The 20,200-nt window shown below is 44.7% G+C and overlaps 1 protein-coding gene across 5 annotated transcripts in view; it reads left to right on the top strand.

Annotated features, from left to right (window-relative positions):
• Positions 1 to 20,200, top strand: part of FSTL4 (follistatin like 4) — a 359,281-nt gene that overhangs the window by 95,904 nt on the left and 243,177 nt on the right. For 3 of the 5 annotated variants that reach the window (XM_068959795.1, XM_068959798.1, XM_068959793.1), the window contains exons 2-3: positions 4,386 to 4,521; positions 18,580 to 18,613. In XM_068959795.1, coding sequence (XP_068815896.1) covers positions 4,393 to 4,521; positions 18,580 to 18,613 — 163 coding nt within the window. In that variant the 5' untranslated portion in view covers positions 4,386 to 4,392. Of the gene's footprint in view, positions 1 to 609; positions 632 to 3,903; positions 3,933 to 4,385; positions 4,522 to 18,579; positions 18,614 to 20,200 lie in introns of those variants that run through there. The other 2 variants (XM_068959794.1, XM_068959797.1) reach the window with 2 other exon arrangements.

Raw genomic sequence — 20,200 nt, 5'->3', positions numbered from 1 at the left:
CTCCCGCCCCCCCCCTCAAAAAAAAAAAAAAAGCCTAAGCGCTGCTTTGAGGTTAAGCCCGCCGCCCGCGGGGGGCGGCCGCCCTGCGCCCCTGGGTGCCGGCAGGGCAGCGCGGCCCCGTCCCGAGCGTTGGCCCGGGCCGGTCGGGCGGCAGCGGGGCCGCCGCCGTCGAGGCCATCACCGGGGCGTCCCGCCGCGGCGGCAGCGGGGCCGCCGCTTCCCTCCGCGGCCCCTGGGTGGCGCCGGTGGCGGCGGCGGGTGCTGCCCCCGGGGTTGGGGGGGTGAGGGGGCCGTCTGGGGTCCCCGACGGGGGGTCGCGGCGGCGGCGGCCGGTGCGCGGTGGTGGGTTTCCCTGCAGCGCTGGGCTCGCGCCCCGCCGGGACGGCGGCGCCGGGGTCGGGGGGAGCCCTGCGCAGCAGCGCTCGGGGGCTTCACCCCCGCTCGGCCGAGCCCCAGACTTGTCGGCGAACATCGAAGCGTCGTGAGGGATTTCGGGAATAAATGATTTTCTCAGTCCGGAGTGTTCTGTCCTGGAACTCGCTCAGCTGCTTCTGCTCTCCAGTGAAGTGTCTGATTTGAACTTGAACGTTGCAGCTGTTTCCAGTGAGCTCTTGATTCGTCAGAACTTTAGGTATTGAGCTAAGGTGCCGTAGATAACGGAAACGATCATTTGGCTTCGTTATTCTGTGCTAAAAGGTTATGTTACCGTGGGCTTCCTTCTTAGTTTTGTAGCTTTCCTAGCGGTCCGCAAGAAATTGCGGATGCCGAAATTATTTTGGAGGCCCTGGAAATGCTGTTCAGATAAGGCTAAAGCAACTGGAGCAGCTGATGCTGGAGGAACTTGGCACCAGATTCTCACCTGGTGCTAATAGAGCTGATTTATGTGCGGTAGCGGTTGGGTCCTCGTGCTTTCCTTTTGCAACAGTCCTGACTTCATGTTGTTAAGTTGCATATCTTTCTTTCTAATGTGGATCTTGTTTCTAATGATTTCCAGCTATTATGAAGCGTTAATTTTTTTGTTATTAAAAATAAGCTGCAATTTAAGTAGCCCTGAAAATGAAACCGGTAACTGCTTTTGGCAAATTGTTTAATCTCATTATAGTAACCATAATTGAATTCTTAAAGCTTCTGTGTTGTGGAGGAAGAAGTTGTGGGATCTCGGTAGCAACCTATTCATGTGGCACATCATGGAAGTGCTTTAAAACAATTTGTGCCTTTCTCCCCTTAAAGGGCCAGTGTGGCTAGTTCCCTGTCTTGTCAAGGTGAGCCTTTCTGCTTGAGCGGTGCTAAGCTCTGTGCCTGTGTCTCGGGCTTACTTGTGCTTACTGTCATTCCTCACCAATTTTTATGCAAGTTGAGGATTTGGCTGTATGTTGGTTCATGCACAAAAGCATCTGAGTTCAGGATGGGCGTTCTGCAGTTAGGATGATAAAGCAGCACTTGCAGGTCACAGTGTAAAATCCTGTTACATAAGCAGAGGAGGCAGCATGCCCCCCCCCCCCCCCCCCAAAAAATAACACTGCGTAGCATGATGCTGCTGTGCTTATGTTGTATTTCTCAGTAAAGCCATGAGAGCTACAAGCAAGGTTGTAATGCTGCTCTAGTTCAGAGGAGGAAACCGCAGGCTTGAGCCAGCAGCAGGTTTTGTATGCTGTCTCTTTTAACCTAAGAGCCAAAGTTGTTCTGGAAGCGATTCCCCTGAAGCCAGAGAAGATGCGGCACGTATTTGTGATGCGCTGATCTTATGTTTACTTTTTAAATCAGGTTTATTATTAATCATCTGCATTACAGTCATTTTCTGTGTTACATAGTGGATTAAAATCTGTCTCTGCTTGCTCATGCACATTGCTAAGAGCAGGTGTGTGGCAGGTTTCCTCCCTCCCCAGATTTTAGGTTGCTACTATTCTTTAGCCACGCATTGTTCGTTCACTAATTTATGTGCAGCATCTTGTTTGATGCTGCGTCTCTGCAGGCAAGCTTTGATTTATCTGGGCAAAGGTGTCCATATAGGCTCATAGCCTGCATACCCATGCTTCAAGTGAGGAAAGGAAACTCTTGGTAAAACCTGCTGGAGTTCAGTGGTGGTTCAAATCCATTGCAATCAGTTTGAATCTTCCTGCTGACTTCAGTGAACTTTGGATCACAATCCTGTAACTAGATTATTATTATTATACGTTGCATGATGCTGCTGCAGACCAGATTCTGCAAGGCACGGGCTGCTTAGCTGCGGGGAGCCTGCTGTGGCTCCGGCTGCGTGAGGCAGCGCTGCTGAGGTACCACGGACAGTGCCGAGTGAAACGGGAGCGCTGCTTGATTTCAGAATTAACCTTTGCTTTATGTTTACGGTACATCTCTGTTGCTTGGTTTGGGCTGTTAAGGTATGTTATAGATATTAATATGCCCTTCAGTTATTGTGAGGCTTGCATGCTGTCAGTGTGCAATAAAACAAACAATTTCTAAATTGAGTGGAGAAGGATGCTTTAAAAATTCAATTAAAAAAAACAGCTAGCGCTATTAGCGCGTGGAGGTTGCCTTCTTGGTTTCATCAGTGTTTGCAACCTAATCTGAGCGTCATTGTGTTTTCTAGCAGTTAGTTATTTACTAATTATACATGAAACTGACTAGTCTTCTGTTTGTGCTCTAAGATTGTAATTTTAAACAGCATATAAGTCAGAGGTCTGTAGAATTGCAAAATTGTTCTTGATGTGATAATATCAACAAAGCATACAAAATACCTCTATAAAAATATGAAAGTGTTGCTGTGCAAGAGCAATTTATAATGTAACATTATACTTGTTGCTTATTGATAGAATGACTTTGGTTTATTAAACATTTATTTGTAGCCCCAGTAACATTACATCTGAGCTTTCTAATTGGAATTTAGAAAGCCTAATAAACTTTGATTTCATCCCAAGCGCGCTCAATTCATGGTGGGAAATAGCGATGACTTAACTCCGCTGAGTGGTGTGGAATGACTATAAGCTGCATTTATTTTATTGATGGTATGCCTTTGGGGCTGACAAGTTGTCACTGGTGTAAATGGTTACAGCTCCAAAATTAAGTGTTGCTCCAGGCCTGGATATGCCCTGTAGCAAATACATGGTATGCAAACACATTAAAATGAGTCCTGTCATTGTTAGTGACTTAATACAGCTAGGCTTAATTTTGCCAATAGCAGGTAAATTGTCTTAATGTACGTTGCTCAAACCAAACGGTAGCCTGTTGCATGCTATAGAAATACCATCACTTGCTTCATTAAGTGATCATTATGTGTTAGTATGAGTCTGGGTTACATGTTGTGCAACGGCTGTGAAAGGTCAAACTTCAGCTACGGTGCAAAAAGAGCATTGGTTCTGAAGACTGTTTTTACTCTGAGAAGTAATAGCACAGTCTGGTGTCCTGTTGCCAAAAAAGAGAAGCTGGAATACCCGGCTCTTGGGTCCTGTGGAAGCCGTACGGTTTTGCAGTGCTCCCGTGGTGAGGCTGGCTGATCGTCCGGGGTTAGGCACCTATGCAAAACATGCACCAGTTCTCCCTAGTCGTGCTTGGAGTAACTTCTCCCTCTGGTGCTGCCCTGGGAAGGGCTGATCCAGATCATGGTTTGGAGAAATGGTGTCAGGCCTCTCCAGACCAGAATTGGGGTCATGCCTTACAGGTGGCCTGTTTTAGTGGCCTCCCCTGAGCCTGCTGACCTGGCAGGTGCCTGCACCTGGAGGACAGTTCCTGCTTTTTGGGGTTCATTTGTAACACCCCAGGCTCTCTGGCCCTGCAGAATGGATTTTAGCTGAAGTGGGGCAGAAGTGACTGTAGCAGTTAGATATGTTCTCTGAATTGGAGGAGAACAAGGATATTTTCTGTCACAAGCTTTCAGTGATCAGAAAAGTGAGTGCTGCAAGTGTCTGGGCTTTCCTGAAGATCTGCTGAGGTTATGAGTGAGTGCGAGTCCTTGAGTATGAAAGAACCTTGTGCTGTTAACGTTGTCTGCAGATGGGGTAAAGTCACCCTTTGGTTTCCACAGTGCTATAAAATTTTGATTTGATGTGATTTGTGCGTGGCTACAGTAGTTGGTTTAGAAGTTGCAGGGAGCCCTGCTTCTGCAGGTCCTGCTTAGGAGCAGACGGGGAACAGCCTCTCCAGTGGAGAACAGTCTGGGGGCAAATACCTCCTAAAACTATCAAGAAGTGGGAATTCATTGCCTGTACACTGGGTGCAAAATAGGACATCAGTGTTTTACTGCTTATGCCATGCGAGCCTGCAAAGCTCCATCGGCAATTTCTAAGTATAGATATATGCTCTTGGCTGAAGTTTCTGCCGCATTAGTGGATCTCAGCTGCGTTTTGTTTTGAGATGATAATGTTTTATGACTGTTCTCTTGTCTTCAACAGACGTGAAATGATGAAATCGAGAAGCTTTTGGTGTTCTCTCATATTGCTTGGGGTTTTCCCGTCGGTCACGAGAGGATGGATGGAGTCGGAGAGGAGCAGAAGGCTGTATTCGGATGCAGGGAGGTTGCATCAAGAGGTACTGTAAATCAGCAGCTGCTGCAGCTACAACTTTTTGTTTCTATTTTTATGCTATGTTCAGGCTTTTCATACTGTGAAAAGGGAAAACAAGTGAGGGCTTACGTGTATTTGTATTAAACACTTGCTGAGGAGGTCCATGAAGAAACAGTGATTGTGTAGAGATGATAAACAAAGTGTTTACGCTTTTTTAGTGTATTGCCAAAAAGTGAAATCGTACCTCTAAGTGACTGTTGAGGGGCAATCTCTGCCCACAGGGGCTTTACCGTACGCTGTCCTGGAGCTGCCAGGACCAATGGGAACAGTTGCAGGGATGGGAACAACTAAATTTTATGAACGGTCTTTGTTCTGGCTCTTTGTTTGGCTCATTAGATCTTCAAGTGAAACCTGAAAAGGTCTTTTTGTTGCTTAACAAAAGGAAAGCCATGCCACAGATTGTTCTGAGTTACTGCCCCGAGCATTTCCCTGCTACCTGTTGACTTTCTGATGTCAAACCACTGCAGTGCAAAGCAATTTGAAAGGGGGACAAGGGAATGGTGTTAGCTGTAGTGAGTGATGATGAACGTGGTACAGCCAAAGAGGAACTCTGTGCACGCTGTGATCAGGAGGTGTGACTCCTTGTTCATTAATACGTGATTGCAATGAGCTCTTACATGCCTAAGCCCTGGGCTTGTGGGAGTTGTGGAGCAACTGAACCTGTTGTCGCTGCTGAAGGCGATGGTGTTGGCTTGCTCTGCGGTGATGTGGAGTATGCAGAGATGTGGCCTCTGAACAGCTCTCTGCAGGCTCTCATGGTAAGGATGGCAGCTCTTCCAGCCCAGGCTGTTAGTGAGCTTGCTGTATGGATGTGAGTAAGCTTGGATCTTCCATTTCTGGAAATCTGAGATGGGAACAAGGCAAACAAACCAGAACTGACTTTCACAAGAAGAAAATCATGAATGCTGGAACAACTTTAGTTATTTAATTCCTGATTATCGTACGCTTGCTATAATAGTTGCTCAAATGCTTGAAAATGGGGGGCTGGGTGGAGAAAAGAGAAAGGTTATTTCAGTATTTTTATATTTTTTTCTCAGACTGCTGTTGCTCAAAACACTTAAGGGTAGATGCATTAATTAGTGTCAGGTTAGTTATGAACACTTTATGGAATCATGCAGCAGTTGCATCTGTTTAAGTCTCAGGATACTGTTATACTGGGAGAATCCCATTTTTCCTGATCACCTCCCAAGTACAAATATCCACAGTTGTGTCTTATTTCAATAAGACAGTTTGACATTTTCTTAAAGATACTATTCACTGCTTAGCAGGACTTGGAAATAGTTATCACTGGAGTTGGTGATGATTCTGCAATTCTTAGCTCGCTCTCATGTGCTTTTTCCTTGAAGTGTCACTTTCTGTAAAGGTCAAAAAAATCTGTTCTTCCTGCACAACTCGTTTTGTATTTTTTTGCTGTACAAAATGATGTAATATGCTGGCACTGTAATGTTAAACTTTTCTTGTGTTGCCTCACTTTTGCCTTTTATTAAAAATAATGAAGTATTTTACATGCTTTGCATTCAAAAAATGAAGTCATTCCTCGCTAATGCATATTAGCTTTGACTTTCAAAAAAGTTGCTCCTAGGAATTAAATTCATTACTGAAATGATTTATTTTAATATAAGCTATAGAACTATTATACTACTTGAAAGACATTCATTCAATTGATCTTGCTGTAAAAACAATAGCTATTGTACCTATTACCTGATAAAGCGTGAATGATAGGGTCTAAGCTAGAGAGGTGTGTGTTCAGATTTCACATTTGTTATAAATGTCTACAATATTGGTTTATCATGTACAAAGTATGCAGTTAAAATAGCTTCAATATAACACCTGTAATGCAGATTTTTGAAAAAGTAACTGTACAGAAAGCTTGTTCCCTAAAATACCACATTTATACAATGTGGAACCGGGCACCAATATGAATCTGAAAGGTCTGACTGGTTTTCAGGCAAGTTAGTGAAGTTGTGAGAACTTGGCTGGGTTTTTTTTGAAATACATTTATTTTGCCTTTCAGAAAATAGCTTAGCCATGTTATCTTTTTAGGATAAAAATCGCTTGAAATTCTTTTGTAGTTGTATTTGTTTTTTTTAATTTGTAATTCATCTCGCATGCTGAGATTGTAGCTGTTCTTCATTTTTGGAATTTGCAGTTTCTCACAGTTCGTGGATTTGGAACCGGTGACAGTTGGTTACGCTGACACACTGTTCTTTATTCATGAGAAATGTTTGTTAATTACCGAATACATGGTTTGATTAATATGTAACTCCATTAACACATGTTTTAAATGTTGAATCGCAAATAGCAAAGCGCCTAAGCAATCACTAAAATTACTTTAAAAACATGCAAAGGGTTAATACACAGGTCAAATAATTTGAAGTATGCTCTGATCTAAAATTCCTGCAAACTTCATCAAAGCAAATACTCAGGTATTGGGTCAGTGACCTTCAGTAATACTTGTTCTGATCTGCGTAGGAACAAGTTTACTGAATCAAAAAACATTGCTTAATTTATGTTCAAATTGCTAAATCGATTTCTTCATGGTCTGTGGTAGAATTATTGCTGTTGTGCTTTGCATTTATAAAGCAAAAATGAGTCTTGAGGCCATAGACAGCAATATACAGCTATTCTGGATGAGAAATTAAATCTGTAACGTGGTAATAGTGTATGTTTTCCTGATGCTCAGCCTTCTGCCTGTCAGATTTGCAGGGTGCTCCTGAGAAGAGGTTTATTTTCTGAAATAATTTTAGTCCTGCTTAGAACAGTGATAAACATGATGTGTATGTGACCTAAAATTCTATAGGTGTATAATGAATTAAAATAGCAAACCTAATTAAAAGGACAATGATAATATTTAACTGAAAAGCTGTAACTCTCCTGATTCACGTTCATTTTGGAGAACACTGCTGTCATTTTTAGGATGTGAGCTTCTCAGTAGGGTAACTCTACGGAGCCAAAGTACGCAGAGCTCATCTGCTCCGATGGCCTTTGCCGCCGGCCAGGCTGGTTTCCACTGAGGTCGGGCGCAGGGGTGACCGTGTTGCGTGGGGACAGCCTGTGCAGCAGCACGTGCTGCCGTCGGGGTTACCTGCCTCCTCTGGGAAGGAGTTCTTGGAGAACGTAGTTTTGTAAGAGTTATCGCTGCTTGCGGTGGCTGAAGAGCTCCAGGATGAGCGCGGCGGACAGTGAAGATGCCAACAAGCTGCTGCTTCAGGCTGAGTGGAGCTCTGCGTGTAAGGTTTGAGTGAGTGTCCATCCAGAAAATACAAATGGAAAGCCAATAGTGCTGCTCACGTGAAGTCTCCGCAGGTCATCCACGCTGGTAGCTCAGGCTGCTTTTCAGCCCACTGGGGTATTCTCCAAAAATTAAATACTGGCATTTGCCACCTAGCTGCTGTTTCCTATTCTGTCGGAGAGGCTGCTTTTATGCCTGTGCTGAAGGCAAACTTTTTTGCTGTGGTTTTTGTGGTTGAGGCAGGTTGCTCTGTATTGGTACAGGTGTGGTTGGTTTATCTTAAGTTGTTAGAGGAAATATTTGGATGTCATTGATAGTTCATAAGTGATTACAGTGCAGCCTGACTGGCAGGTATCCTGGAGCCTATTTTGGGCTGTAAAACCAGAACTGCTGTATGACTTTGTACAAGTACTTAATCACTCTCGTTTGATTTTTCGTGCTCGCTTTTCTGCCGCTCACCCTCCTATTTAAGAGTAGCGAGCTGCCAAAGCGAAGCATCCCTTGCTCCCTGCGTGCGGACGAGCTGCGCCCCGGAGCGGCTCTTGCCGGCCGAGCGAAGCCCTGCCTGCCCGCCTAACCCACAGCGTCTCGTGCAGGCTCAGGGTGCTGGCATGGCTGTTTTTCACTCTGCTGCCAGCTCTTGGTACCCCGTTGATACTGAATTGCACCTGAATTGTCTGTTGCCCGTGAAGAGCGAGGTCCTGGTCAGCGCGTGGTTGTGTCGGTGTGCCCTTGTGCATCTGCTCTGGACGGCAGCAGCTAAGGTCAAAGCGTAAGCTAGATAAGTTGTGCCACTATTTAACAGAGCTCCTTGATCACTTGTACCTGTGATTCCATCTTTTATTGCCTTATGTCTTGCCCTATGCCTTAAATTTCATCACTTGCAGCTATGCTACCACTTAAACATGTTCCTGTACTAATAAATGTAGTAAAGGTGCTACAGCTGCCTCACTGGTGTTGGGAAGGCAGTGGCTTTGCAGGCAACCCATCGCTTGGCTTGTTCATTAGTTATTGCTTGCGTGGTGTCTGAATTGCTTAAAATCTCAAAGGAATAAATGTCACCTTCCCCTTCGTGGTGGCCCTGAGCGGCTGTGTCGTAGCAGCCCTCGGGGGCCACGCTGCGCGGGGCAGACCAGCCCTCCAGCAGCCGCTGCCTGCCTGAACCGCGCTTGGCCAGGAGTAGCAATTATTGCTGAAATTGCTAATTATCTCCAAGTTCTTAAATGTTGTTGCACTTAATGCTTCAACGGAAGACCCCAGTTGCTTATTTCGAGCAGCAGGGGAGTCGTGGGGATGATGTGCTCCTTCCCCCAGCGAAGCTGTATTTCCTCATCTGACTGCTAAAGGGAGCTTTGGGAAGTGAGATACCAAACTGTAAAGGCTTCTGATAAAAGCTTTTGCTTATAATTCAGACACAGACGTAATTTTAGAACATGCGCTTGGAATAGGACAGGCACAGTGTATCAATTTTATAGGCAGCTGAAAACCTAATATCCTGGTACTTATTTTAGGAGTTATTAGTAATGTATTCTCTGCCACGTGCATGTGCTTTCCCTGCTTGGAGAAAGGAAGGAGAGAATCAGACTCGAATTAATCTGTGCTAGGCTACAGTCTGCTCCTGCTTTAAACCTTAATGATGGAAAAGGGAGACAAAACAAGACTTAAATTTCTGTTTGTGTCGCTTCATGTACCAATAATTCACTCCTTGTTACCTGCTTTTATGTGGTATCTCTGACAAGCTATAATGGTTATTGTAGACAATTCACAAATTTTTTCTTTACCTCTCTGGGGATGAAACTTTTGCTCCCAGTTCTGGTTATCGGTGTCTTTGCAGTTCAAGGTGCTGTGAAATCCTTTCGTAGTGTCTGGGTGTGCAAGTCCGGTGGTGCCCTTTCATTCCCAAGCCCTGGCTGCCTTCTCCCATGTCCCCCAAAGGATTAATAAAAGTTTTATCATATGGAAGTGTTAGGCTTGAAATACTAAAATTTGAATATTGCATAACTTAGACCCAGGCAGTTATTGTATATTTGAATAAAAGCAAACAATAATTTGGAAAATGACAATTTTTACTATACCTCTGACACAGCTGGCTATGGTTTGACAGTGAAAACCTGGGCTGTCAGGGTGTTGGTGACCTGTCTGTAGGCACAATTTAAAGAGGAAACCCAGCATTTTGGGAAACTCAGCTGACCTGCCCTGTTTTGTGCCAAAGCGTCTTTGCAGAATCGGACAAACCTGACAGCAGCCAGCGGGCTCCGGGCAGGCTGAACACCCGCTGTTCCTGCATAGCGCTTCAGCCTCTTTTTGCGTATGGTCCCTTACAGGACCAAAACGCTGCTTCCTTTACTCTTTTTTAAACTTATTGTAAAGTGCCTGGTGTGGTACCTCCCAGGAGACTGCACTGTTCAGCCCACTGGGGGCTATTACACTTCAATTAATAGCAACTGGGACCACCAGCTGATTTTAGGTGTGCTTCCCTGCAGGTGTGATAGTGATGCCTTGGGGATTAGTGACCTTGCATTGCAGTGCTCTGCCTTGGAGGTAGCTCGCTCTTGGGCACTTTCCTCCCGGGGAGCAGCGGGAGCCCAGGGGCGTTGGGTACCCGACTCGGTGTTCAGCTGCGGCACAAACTGACCCGTGGGAATTGGATTTCGGTTAGTTCTCATGTTGCAGTTGAGCAACTGGGAAAAATCGTATCTCGCTTGGAAAGTGTTGGTATATTCCTAAAGCAGAGAATAAGATCAGAGTGAAAAAATGTACGTCTTGAAAATAAAATTGCCTTTGGTTAGCTTGGCTATGATGTGATGGAGTGCTGAGTTTTCTGATACTCTGTTCAGAAGCCACTTAACCTTAAGAGAATAAGTATCGACTCTTCTTTTTTCCCCATGTGCAGTGTATCTTCCCTTCAAAAAAGGCTGTGGCACTAGTGTAAAGAAAGGTAGTTCTGCATAAAGAACTTCCTACCATCAAGGAAAGGTGAATTTTTAGATATTTAGATTAGGAAGGATACATCTGCATATTTAGTTTCCAAAACTGGCTTCTGGTGAGCTTCCCTGTGATGATGTAGAGATTTATGGAGTTATACCTAGGTTTATAATCTGAAGTCCAGACATGGTAGTGAGTAAAATCAGAGATTCAGTAATTAGCTCAATTAGTTACCGTATGGGCGAACAGATGATACTGTGATTTGAGACATGAGAGCTTCTCCTGGTGTTTATACCAGACAGGACAAATCAAAATTGCCAGCTTCTGTACTGATACCAGGCTTTCTGTAAACAGTAGCGTGTGCTTTATTTTTTTCCTCCTTGCCTGGCTCAAAAATACGGTGGATGTTCTCTGCCTCATTAGCATCTTTTTTGAAAATATATTATGTTCGTGGCTCTAAACAGAAAATCCTCATTGTTAAACTAAGCTGCGTATTAGTCTTAAACACTGCAAATGCTACAGTCTGTATGCAGAATAGCTCGTGATGTGTTGGATGTTAGGATAATTTTTTTGACCCCTCGTTCAGGACAAGAAGAAACATGCTCTGAAGGAAAAAAAAAAAATTCTTGGGATTATACCCTATTAATAGGAGCTGCCACTTTACTAATGTACTGAATGAGCCAGGACTGTATATTTAGGAATTGTACGGCAGTTAAATTGATCCTCAGAGTAGGTCCCTGGAGACGGTGCGTTCAGAGATAACACACCGCTTTGTCCACATTGGCGATGGACGTTGCGTGAGCCGAGCTGAATTTGCTTCATCCCACCTGCTCGAGCACCACAGTCTGTTCCTTGGAAAGTGTCCAGCAGGAGGCTTGCTACGCTCCAGCAATACAGATAACTTGTAGTCTGAAATATTTTATCCATTCTCTTGCATCTCTTCCTCCAACTGCGTTAATCAGTTTTGGCAGAGCCCCCTGCACTAGCCTTTGCTTATGATCATAAAAAAACACTCCCTGGGGCTAGATCTGCATCAGTGTTGAAGGGCAGGGGACTGAAAGCACAGCAAGGGTGTCCTGTGAATTGTTGTGTTTAAGGGCTTTTGGTACCTGCTAGGTGTTGTGTGTGGATGATCAGAGGCTTCTGGAGGGGGCAGGGGGTGCAATTACTTCTTGCTGTGCTGTATTTTGGGGAGGGGAAGGACCCTTGGGAAGCTGCAGCTAAATGACTGCAATTCCTGGTGGCAGGAAGTCTGTAAATACTTGCCCTGAAAAAGGAGAAAGTTGGAGCAGGAGTTATAGAGGATGGCAAAGAAAAACTGTGGGTGCTGCAAAGATTTACTCCTTAAAATAGAGCATCAGGCTGTTGCTCTGCGACTGCTGCTTGTGGTGTGTGTCTGTGTGTGTCTGAGTTACAAGCACTAATCCTCTGGTTTTGGTCAAAGGAAAACTAGGAAGAAATAGCAGACAGGAACTTGTCTTTCCTGATTTCAAACCTAATTATGACTGTTTAATTGCTAACCTTGCAAAGCACACTCATTTTCCAAATTAGAAGGCAGGAAGCTATGCGTGGCTGCATTACTGAGCTGGAAGAGCAGATGTGCAGGGAGGAGAGGAAGAACAATTATTTATAGGAAAAATCAGGAAAGAGTCTTTTTTTCCCTCCCTTTAGTATTGGGGAACCATATATGTACATTGTGCTTATTTTACGAATTGAAATACTATGGAGCAAACATAATTTTTAAGTGTTGGACTCTACATGCTTCTCAGGGCTTGTTCTGCCTGAGCCGCAGACCCAGGGCTCCCCGGGGCAGCGGCAAGCGTGTCCTGGGAGCGCCTCGGTGGCTGGGCACGCGTGCAGGACGGGGTGATGGACCTCCTCAGCTCCAGCACAGAGCAGTGGGGAGGACACTGCACATATGACAAAGCATCTGTGTGATTGTGCTTGTTTTCAAACCATGGGCAATTTCAGTAGTGAATTAACACGTTTTCATTTAAAGGGTTGTTACATTAAGGGTACATTTTACAGATATTCTGCACTTACTTTAATGTCTAGTCTACAGCTATAAGATCTGGGTCAACAGATTGCTCATAGCCACGCACAGCACCTTCTACTGATGAAATTTCATACATGCCACAAGCAGCTATCACTTCTAGATACCTAATAATATTTTTTTGTAACCTGCTGTAGACTGTCAGTATTACCTGCCTGAAAGCTAGACTCTGTTATTTTACTCAACCGGAAGAGAACTTCAGGGAGAGCTTATTTCTGTGTCTGCATCTTGTCCCCTGGGCCCAAGGGCGTTTTAAAGCTTGGAGAGCTTGGTGCTCTGCTTCCCAGCAGGCAGTCCCGGATTGGCTTTGTTTCTCAATGACCTCTCCGTGCTCATGCTGCAATAATTATTTCTTGTAGTTGGGGGTTCCACCTGATTGTTTGAGTTTTGCCTAGTCATTCCTTGGCTGCAAAGAAAAATGAGGTGTTATTAATAGAGATTGCCCTTGAGGTACTGGAATTCGATCTGTACGTGACTAACAGTCCCAGCAGTTTGGATACAGCTATTTCTTGAGCTTGGAAGACCGCTGGCTGTCTTCCAAATCAGAAATTAATTTGTCTTTAAAATGTTAGTTTTGCCAGTAATACAAAGCTAAGAAGAGTAAAATGCATGTGGTCCTTCTTCACCCTCCCCCCTCCTAACTTGGTGCAGCTCTAACAAGCCCAAATGGTCAACTGCTGATTAGCATTGGTGTAATAAAGGTAATCTCAGATGACCTGAAGAGGGAAAAAAAAATGATATTTTTAGTGCAGTGGCTATTTTCTTATGTTTTCTTGGGTTTTACCTTTTAAAAATGTCCAGATCCTGGAGTCTATATGCCAAGATGTCAAATAGGGCAGACCAACAAGCTCGTCCAGTCTGAAATTAAAAAAAAAAAAATCCACTCCTAAAAGCAGCCCACCAAAGCCTTTCAAGATTTTTGGGAGGAAGGAGGATGCTCAAACAAATGTGGCACTCATGGGTCCTCCTTGCCTTGGAGCAGAGTTGAAGCCAAATCTTCTGTTATTCTGGAGAGTATCAAAAATACCAGCCTCTCGGCCAGTCTTCAGCCTGTATCCGTTTCCCACATCTAGACGTTTCTGACCAGTGTATGCTCTATGCAACTTATGCAAAAAACATGAATTCAGTGAAGACTGAGGTAAAATGCACAATGAAGTCTTTTGGTGGGATGCAGAGCCTGAGCTGCGAAGGTGCTGCGTGCTCCCTGGAAGCAGTTTGGTGCCACCTGTTTCCAGTGGGGTTGGATGTGAGGGGCTTCTTACTTTCGCAGCAGTATGGGCATGTTCCTGGGATCTTTTTGTAGAAATGAGGTGTTAGGGTTAGCCTGCTGTTCGCTGGCTTCCCCTGAACCCCCCCCCTCCACCCTTGGAGGCTATCAATTTTGGTGGTGTCTGTAAAGGGTTGACTTAGAATTTAGGCCTGAGTTCATCACCCCGAGTGCCTTTCTCTGAATTCAAAGGGGAAAGCAGCACCTCATGATGGTGCTTGTTTCTTCTCCCTGATGGAGATCAGGGCAGCTGCCTGCCTTGCTCAGGTGCTTCCCCAGGTGTTCGAACGCAGGCAGGGGAACCTGGGGCTGCACAAAGCCAATGGTTAGCTATGGGTTAATTAACACCAAAATAAGTGCTGTCTGTTTACAGACCCTCATTGCAACAGTGCTGTCCATGCACCCTTCACCCTTGTGCAGGCGAGCAGAAGCAGCTCATGCAGCTCGCTCTCCTGTGACAAGGATTTCCAGGAAGAAAAAGCATTGCTGTGTTGTGTGGTGTGCAGTGTGTTTTTTGTGGGCATATAGTAGATGCATTTTTATGTAGAAGTGTTTAAAGGTTTTATTTACCCTGGTATGAAATGACCTGCAGTGGTTTTGCTGCTGGGATCCATCACTAATGACTATCAGTAAAATCATCTATACCGTCTTGTCTGCAAGCACTGCTATGTTGTGTATTCTGTCTGTATTGCTGTATTTTTAACTCTGCACAATAAAGTTTTCCCCCTACTGAGTTTGTTCTCAATGAAATGTGATTCTTCATTGCAGAAGTGCCTGGCTTGGCTGTGGGATCATGGTTCAGCATTAATCAGGAGGCTCTAACGCAAGCTGGCTATTACGGCTTGGCAGGACATCAAGATGTCTTCTGCAGGACTGACGTTCCCTTCCTGTAAGAGCAGAAAAGGCTTTGTGCAAAAACTTTGTTAAACAGTGTAAAGTTTGCCCACGTATTTGGTGTGCAACATCTCCCTACAGCAGCTACAGAGAAGGGAAGCTGTGTGATAGCAAGTAGGGGGGAAAGTGAACTGTTTCTGACCTTTTTTCTTCCCAAATTAGCTAACAACAGTGATCATACTTGCTGACACTACATTTGCAATCAGGTGCTAACGCTGGTTTCATTAGTCCTTGGAAAAGCAGTTTTTCAGTAGATGCATGTCTTGAGAAAAGCAGTGCTGGAACAAGCATGCTGCACTGATTGCCACAAACAATGGTTAGGCACTGCTGTTACAGAATAGAGGGACTTTTTATTCTGCATTCAATTAACTAACATTTGAAAGGAGGAAAATGGGTGCTAAAAGTAAGCCTGGACAAATAAGATGTTTGTGTTAGTTAAATAGTATTTAAAGTGGTTTGCAACCCATATTCATGACATTCTGTAGAGGGGATGGGAAGTCTGAAACAAATTTCTCACTTCAAAACATATGATTTATTCTGGGATAAAATTAGATTTTTAGTTAAAGGGAATTTGCAGTCATTAAGTGGTGCCCATAAAATAAGTCTCATTTATAACCATCTGCTTTATGGCTTCTGCTGAAAATTATTCCTCCTCAGGCTATGCATCCAAGTACTTTAGTGTCGTTTTTATCAGAATAGCTTGGTTCTCTACTAGTAATGTTATGAAAACCTTGTGGTTTTTACTTGAAAGCAGTATCTTACACCCCAAAGAAAGGGGGACTGCCCCTTTTTGTAGAGAGATTGCCACATGTGTGTCACAGGGGTACACCTGTGGTCAAACTTGCTGGTAATGTCTTACTGATGTATTCTGTCATTAATAGTAAGGTCGTCTTACATTCCACATGCTGTAAAGAAGAAAAATTAGCATCATGTCTATTTTTTTTGTGTTACAGAAGAGAGGAATGATTTGGCTGAGGCAAATAATAAGAAAAACGTGAGCCTTTGCTGTATTTTCAAACTGGAGGAGCAGAAACCTCTTAGAGTTGTCTGTCTACCTGGACTGATGCGTTTTGGTGCTATCTATGCTCTGCCATGGTTGCGAGACGTTTTTTTCCTGAGTTTTTTGTGTATGCATCTGAAATTTTGAGTGTTCTCTGTGCCATCAGCCTGGAACATTTGTTTTTCAAGTTGTTTTTTCTCACTCCATGTATTTTTCCCGGGAGTGGGATGTTTTAGGGGAAATCAAGTGCTGATATTCTATGTGTTAATGAGAACTGATTTCTTGAAACCTGACCTCTTACTCTCCTGTTGCATTTCTATCAAGCTTTTCCTCTGAATCTTGCGTCTGTTTTTTAGCTAATTTAATTTCCTTACAGCTTATAATTTTAAGGGGAGCAGAGTAAAAGATGGGAAACTTTGAAGACCAGCTTTTGTTTTTTCAGTGTCTATGCTATCCTTTTCATGGAAATACCAAAAGGGGTATTAAATACAAGTGAGCTGACCCTTAAATTATGGAGTGTGATTGTCTTTTTCTTTTGATCAATGTAATAGTTGTAATTAGTTTTAGTTTTTCTAAGCCCTTGAACTACAAAGAATTCAAACAGCTTGTTAAAGTGAGGGACTCCAGGGGAGCTTTACAAGTACTCTTCCCTTTTGCACAATTTACATGTACATGGGCTTAATGATGGCAGGCTGTATCTGAATTTTTTATCCTGTGCCCCACCTCTCAAACTAATATTTGAAAAGCTTTGAGAGGTCCCTGGAGTATAACTGTCTACATCTCAGAGCTTTGCTGCATAAAGAGAATAAATGCTTTGAAGTCTGTGCTAATCCTGACTGCCATTTTACATATTACTCAAGACTGCTGATGTAGCATCCTACAGTAGATAATGACTTAATAATTTTACAAGAAATATCCACACTGACTTTTTTCATTACCCCTTGGTTGGCTTGGAGGGTGCTAGGGACACCATATCTGCTGTTCTGATCCTACTTCTTCAGGGAAATACCTTGTTCTCAGGAAAAATGGCTTGTTGGTCCCCTATAGAAAAGATGTTTGTGCACAAAATACACAAATAGCGATGACGAGCAAAGCGTAAGTTGTCACCGTGTTCAAGCTGAGCTGGACCAAGGAATGTCTGCTGTACTTCCGTCCACTAAGGCTGGAGCAGGCCCTGGTTGTGGTGGCCCCGTCGCTGCTGGGGATGAGGGACGCAGCATCGTGAGCGGAGCAGCGCTGCGGGGGACAAATGAACGCATACGACAGTGCAGAATGGGCAGAATATTGAATAAAATGCCTCATTTTGAGTAATTAACACTCTCATGTTTTCAGGTTATAGGAGTTCACTGAGCAGATACTGCTGTTACTTCTGTAGGCTGATTTTTTTTTTGCTTGTTTTTGTTCTTTCACTTCAGAAAGCTTTGTACTTTCTACCCTGTGCTTCTGTAGCTTTCTTATATTTTCTATTAACCTGTGGCAGGACTTTGTGTACTACAGAAGGAGACTTTGGCTATATTTCATTATACATGTAGCAGTATATCTTCCCTTTGTCTAAATGTTGTCTGCAGGGATGTATTTTATTCAAAAAAAAGTACAAATAAAACCATAATAAACATCAGGTGGGCCAGAAGCCCTGATGTCTAGGGGAGGCAATGTGGTGTTTTCCTCTCAAAAGGAGGGGAGAAACAAACCCCTCTGTTATTTCATCCTCAGATAAATAAACAGCTAAGAACAGCGAGCGCTAAGGGAATGAAACGAGGTTAAAGGCAGCGGGCGCATCCAGCGGAGCGCGGTCTGTGCTGCGAGCCGCCGGCGGAGGAGCGGAGAGCTGGTGCCGGCGCCTCGGCAGGAGCCACGGGAGGGCAAAGGAGCTCTTAAAATCCGGGAGTGGGTCGTGGAGCAGGAGCTTAGCCTACCTGGGGGCGGCAGCACGGGTGCTGCCCCCGGCCCGGCGCTGGGGACGGCGGCTGCTCATGCGCTCTCTCCCCTCCTGCCTGCGAGCAGTAATTCCAGTAGTGGAGGTTGTATGCGTTCGTAATTAATCCACAAATACATTTCCTGCTTAGAATTAAATATTTATTCCTCTCGAGCCCCACCATTAATAGAATATTGTCTGCAAATGCAATATCCTTTGTGACTTCTTACTATATACATATATTTTTAAGTTTCTTTGTTAGATGTTGTAGTGATGCCTTGAATGAAACACTGCAAACGATGCAGGTGGGCAGAGATATTTAAATGAGTCCTGCAGAGCGTGAGCAGTCTGGTTATGTTGACTGCAACTCTTCCGGTGCTTCAACAAGTCTCAGCTCCAATGCTTGTAACTGCCCCCCCCCCCCGCCAAATTCTTGATGTAATTAAAAAAAAAAAAAAAAAACCCAAGCTCTTAGTTGTTCCCTTTTAACAGGAAAAAATGTTAATTTAAAATATTCTGGTCTACCTTGTAACCTACCACAGAACGAGGAATCACTTTCGTTGACACGTTGATCCTTTAAGTATTTGTGAACGAGCCGAAATCGTACGCTTGCAATTACGCCTGGGTTATCGCGCAGAGCTCTGCAAACGCCGCTACGGCCGCGCGCTTGGGGTTTGTGGGCATGCTGCCTTTGAACGGTTCTCATGGTCTTCAAAAAATTCTCTTTTTCCTTGTAGGAATCCAGAAGGTCTGAAGTCACGGGAAGAAAAGGTAGGAAAAAATACCGTTTTCTTTCAATGTGTTTGTCCGCGTTGAGCGTTCTTGCAGTGACTTGTTGAAACAAACATGAGTTTACACCCTTGAAAGAGCGTACCGCTCTTTCCAAATTTCCTAGCAGCTCCCTCACAACACTTCTGTCTGCTTTTAGTCATAGCAACTTGTAAGTTTTTCCAATGTAAAGTTGCTCTTTTGATGTACGATCGCGTGACAGTTCTGGGGATGCCGATCAAGGGCTGCCGTATGCTCACGGGATCTGAGCTCTGAGCCTGGAGTCTTTTGGGGGGGGAAAAAGGCCTAAACGAGGCTCTGCCTGTGTTGGTGCTCTAAAAACGCCCCTCTGAAGGGCTGCACGCGTGCCTGGGGCGCTGCCCGTAGGAAAACCCGCAGCTTTGAGTCTGCAGCCCAGCACGGCGGTTGTTAGCATGCTCCTCGGAGTTCACCTTTTTTGGAGACAAAGTAGTGCGGTGTCACGGCATAGCTCGGTGGCATCACGCAGGTAACTCTGGCACGTTTATTGTTCGCTCTTCCTTTGTACTCATCTATTCCAATGTTTTTATGTTCTGTGGAAAAAAAAAAGGGGGGGGGGGAAAAAACGACCATGCCTCGTGGAATAGATGGCAGCTTGCCCAACCAAGGGCAGCGCGTTTTCCGAAGCCGGTGTCGCGGCAGAGCGTGCGCCGCGGGAATCCTCGAAGGAAATCCTGAAATGGTTTTGTGTTGCCGAATGGGGTTTCGGAGCAGCTAGAGGAAGGGGGGTACCTTGCTGGGAAAACGCCTGGTCATGAGAGGAGAGAGAAAACGATGGCGTTGGGAGGAAGTTCAGAAAACGCGACGCCCTGCGTTACCTGGAGTGCAGTTTGGCTGGGGCCTGGGAAGGCTCTGGGTCGGCTCTGGGTCTGTCCGAAGATGCATAAATGTGAAACGCAAGTGTCGTGCCTGTGCCCTGCTCCCCGAGCTCAGATCCCGCTTCTTCAAACGTTTTTCCATTAGTAACTAATTGGCAGTTGTTGTGAGCAGCTCCTTTATTGTTCTAGGCAGCTGGGCGACAATCAGCCGTCAAAGAACTCATTCTGTTTATCGTTAATTTTGATTTTGTTTAGCAGATGTTTTCCGGCTCATGCGCTTGCTTGCCTAATCTGTCTTGGTATAACGTGAGGCGGGTGGCACTCTTCCGCTAAACAGAGTAGCGCGTTCCCCAGTTTTGTTCTGGTAGCTTCTTGAATTGCTTCAGGTGTCCCATGTTGCGGCAGGAGCTTGCAAACGCAATTGTTTTGTTGCGTAGATGAAGATGGTCGCGTCTGAGGAAATAATCTGCCTTAAAAAAAACCTATTTTTATTTTTTTATTTTATTGCTATAGATAGACATCGGCAGGTAGGGGCTCTGCAGGCCAGGGAGGCTGAGGCAGCGCAGAGACTTAAGCAATGTTAACGTGTGGCTGTTGCTAAAGGTAAAATCCAATGAGGTAGGTGATGTTTCCAGCATGCGTGTATTTGGTCAAGCTCCTACTGCTCTTTTTAATGAAGAAATCTAGTTTTTATCAGGGTTTCCTCTGTCTCGGGCCGCCGAGGGTTCCTGGA

This window comes from Struthio camelus, chromosome 13 (assembly GCF_040807025.1).
Source record: "Struthio camelus isolate bStrCam1 chromosome 13, bStrCam1.hap1, whole genome shotgun sequence".
Classification (NCBI taxonomy): domain Eukaryota; kingdom Metazoa; phylum Chordata; class Aves; order Struthioniformes; family Struthionidae; genus Struthio; species Struthio camelus.
The sequence above is the reverse complement of the archived record's forward strand: the minus strand, read 5'-3'. Positions and strand labels throughout refer to the sequence as shown.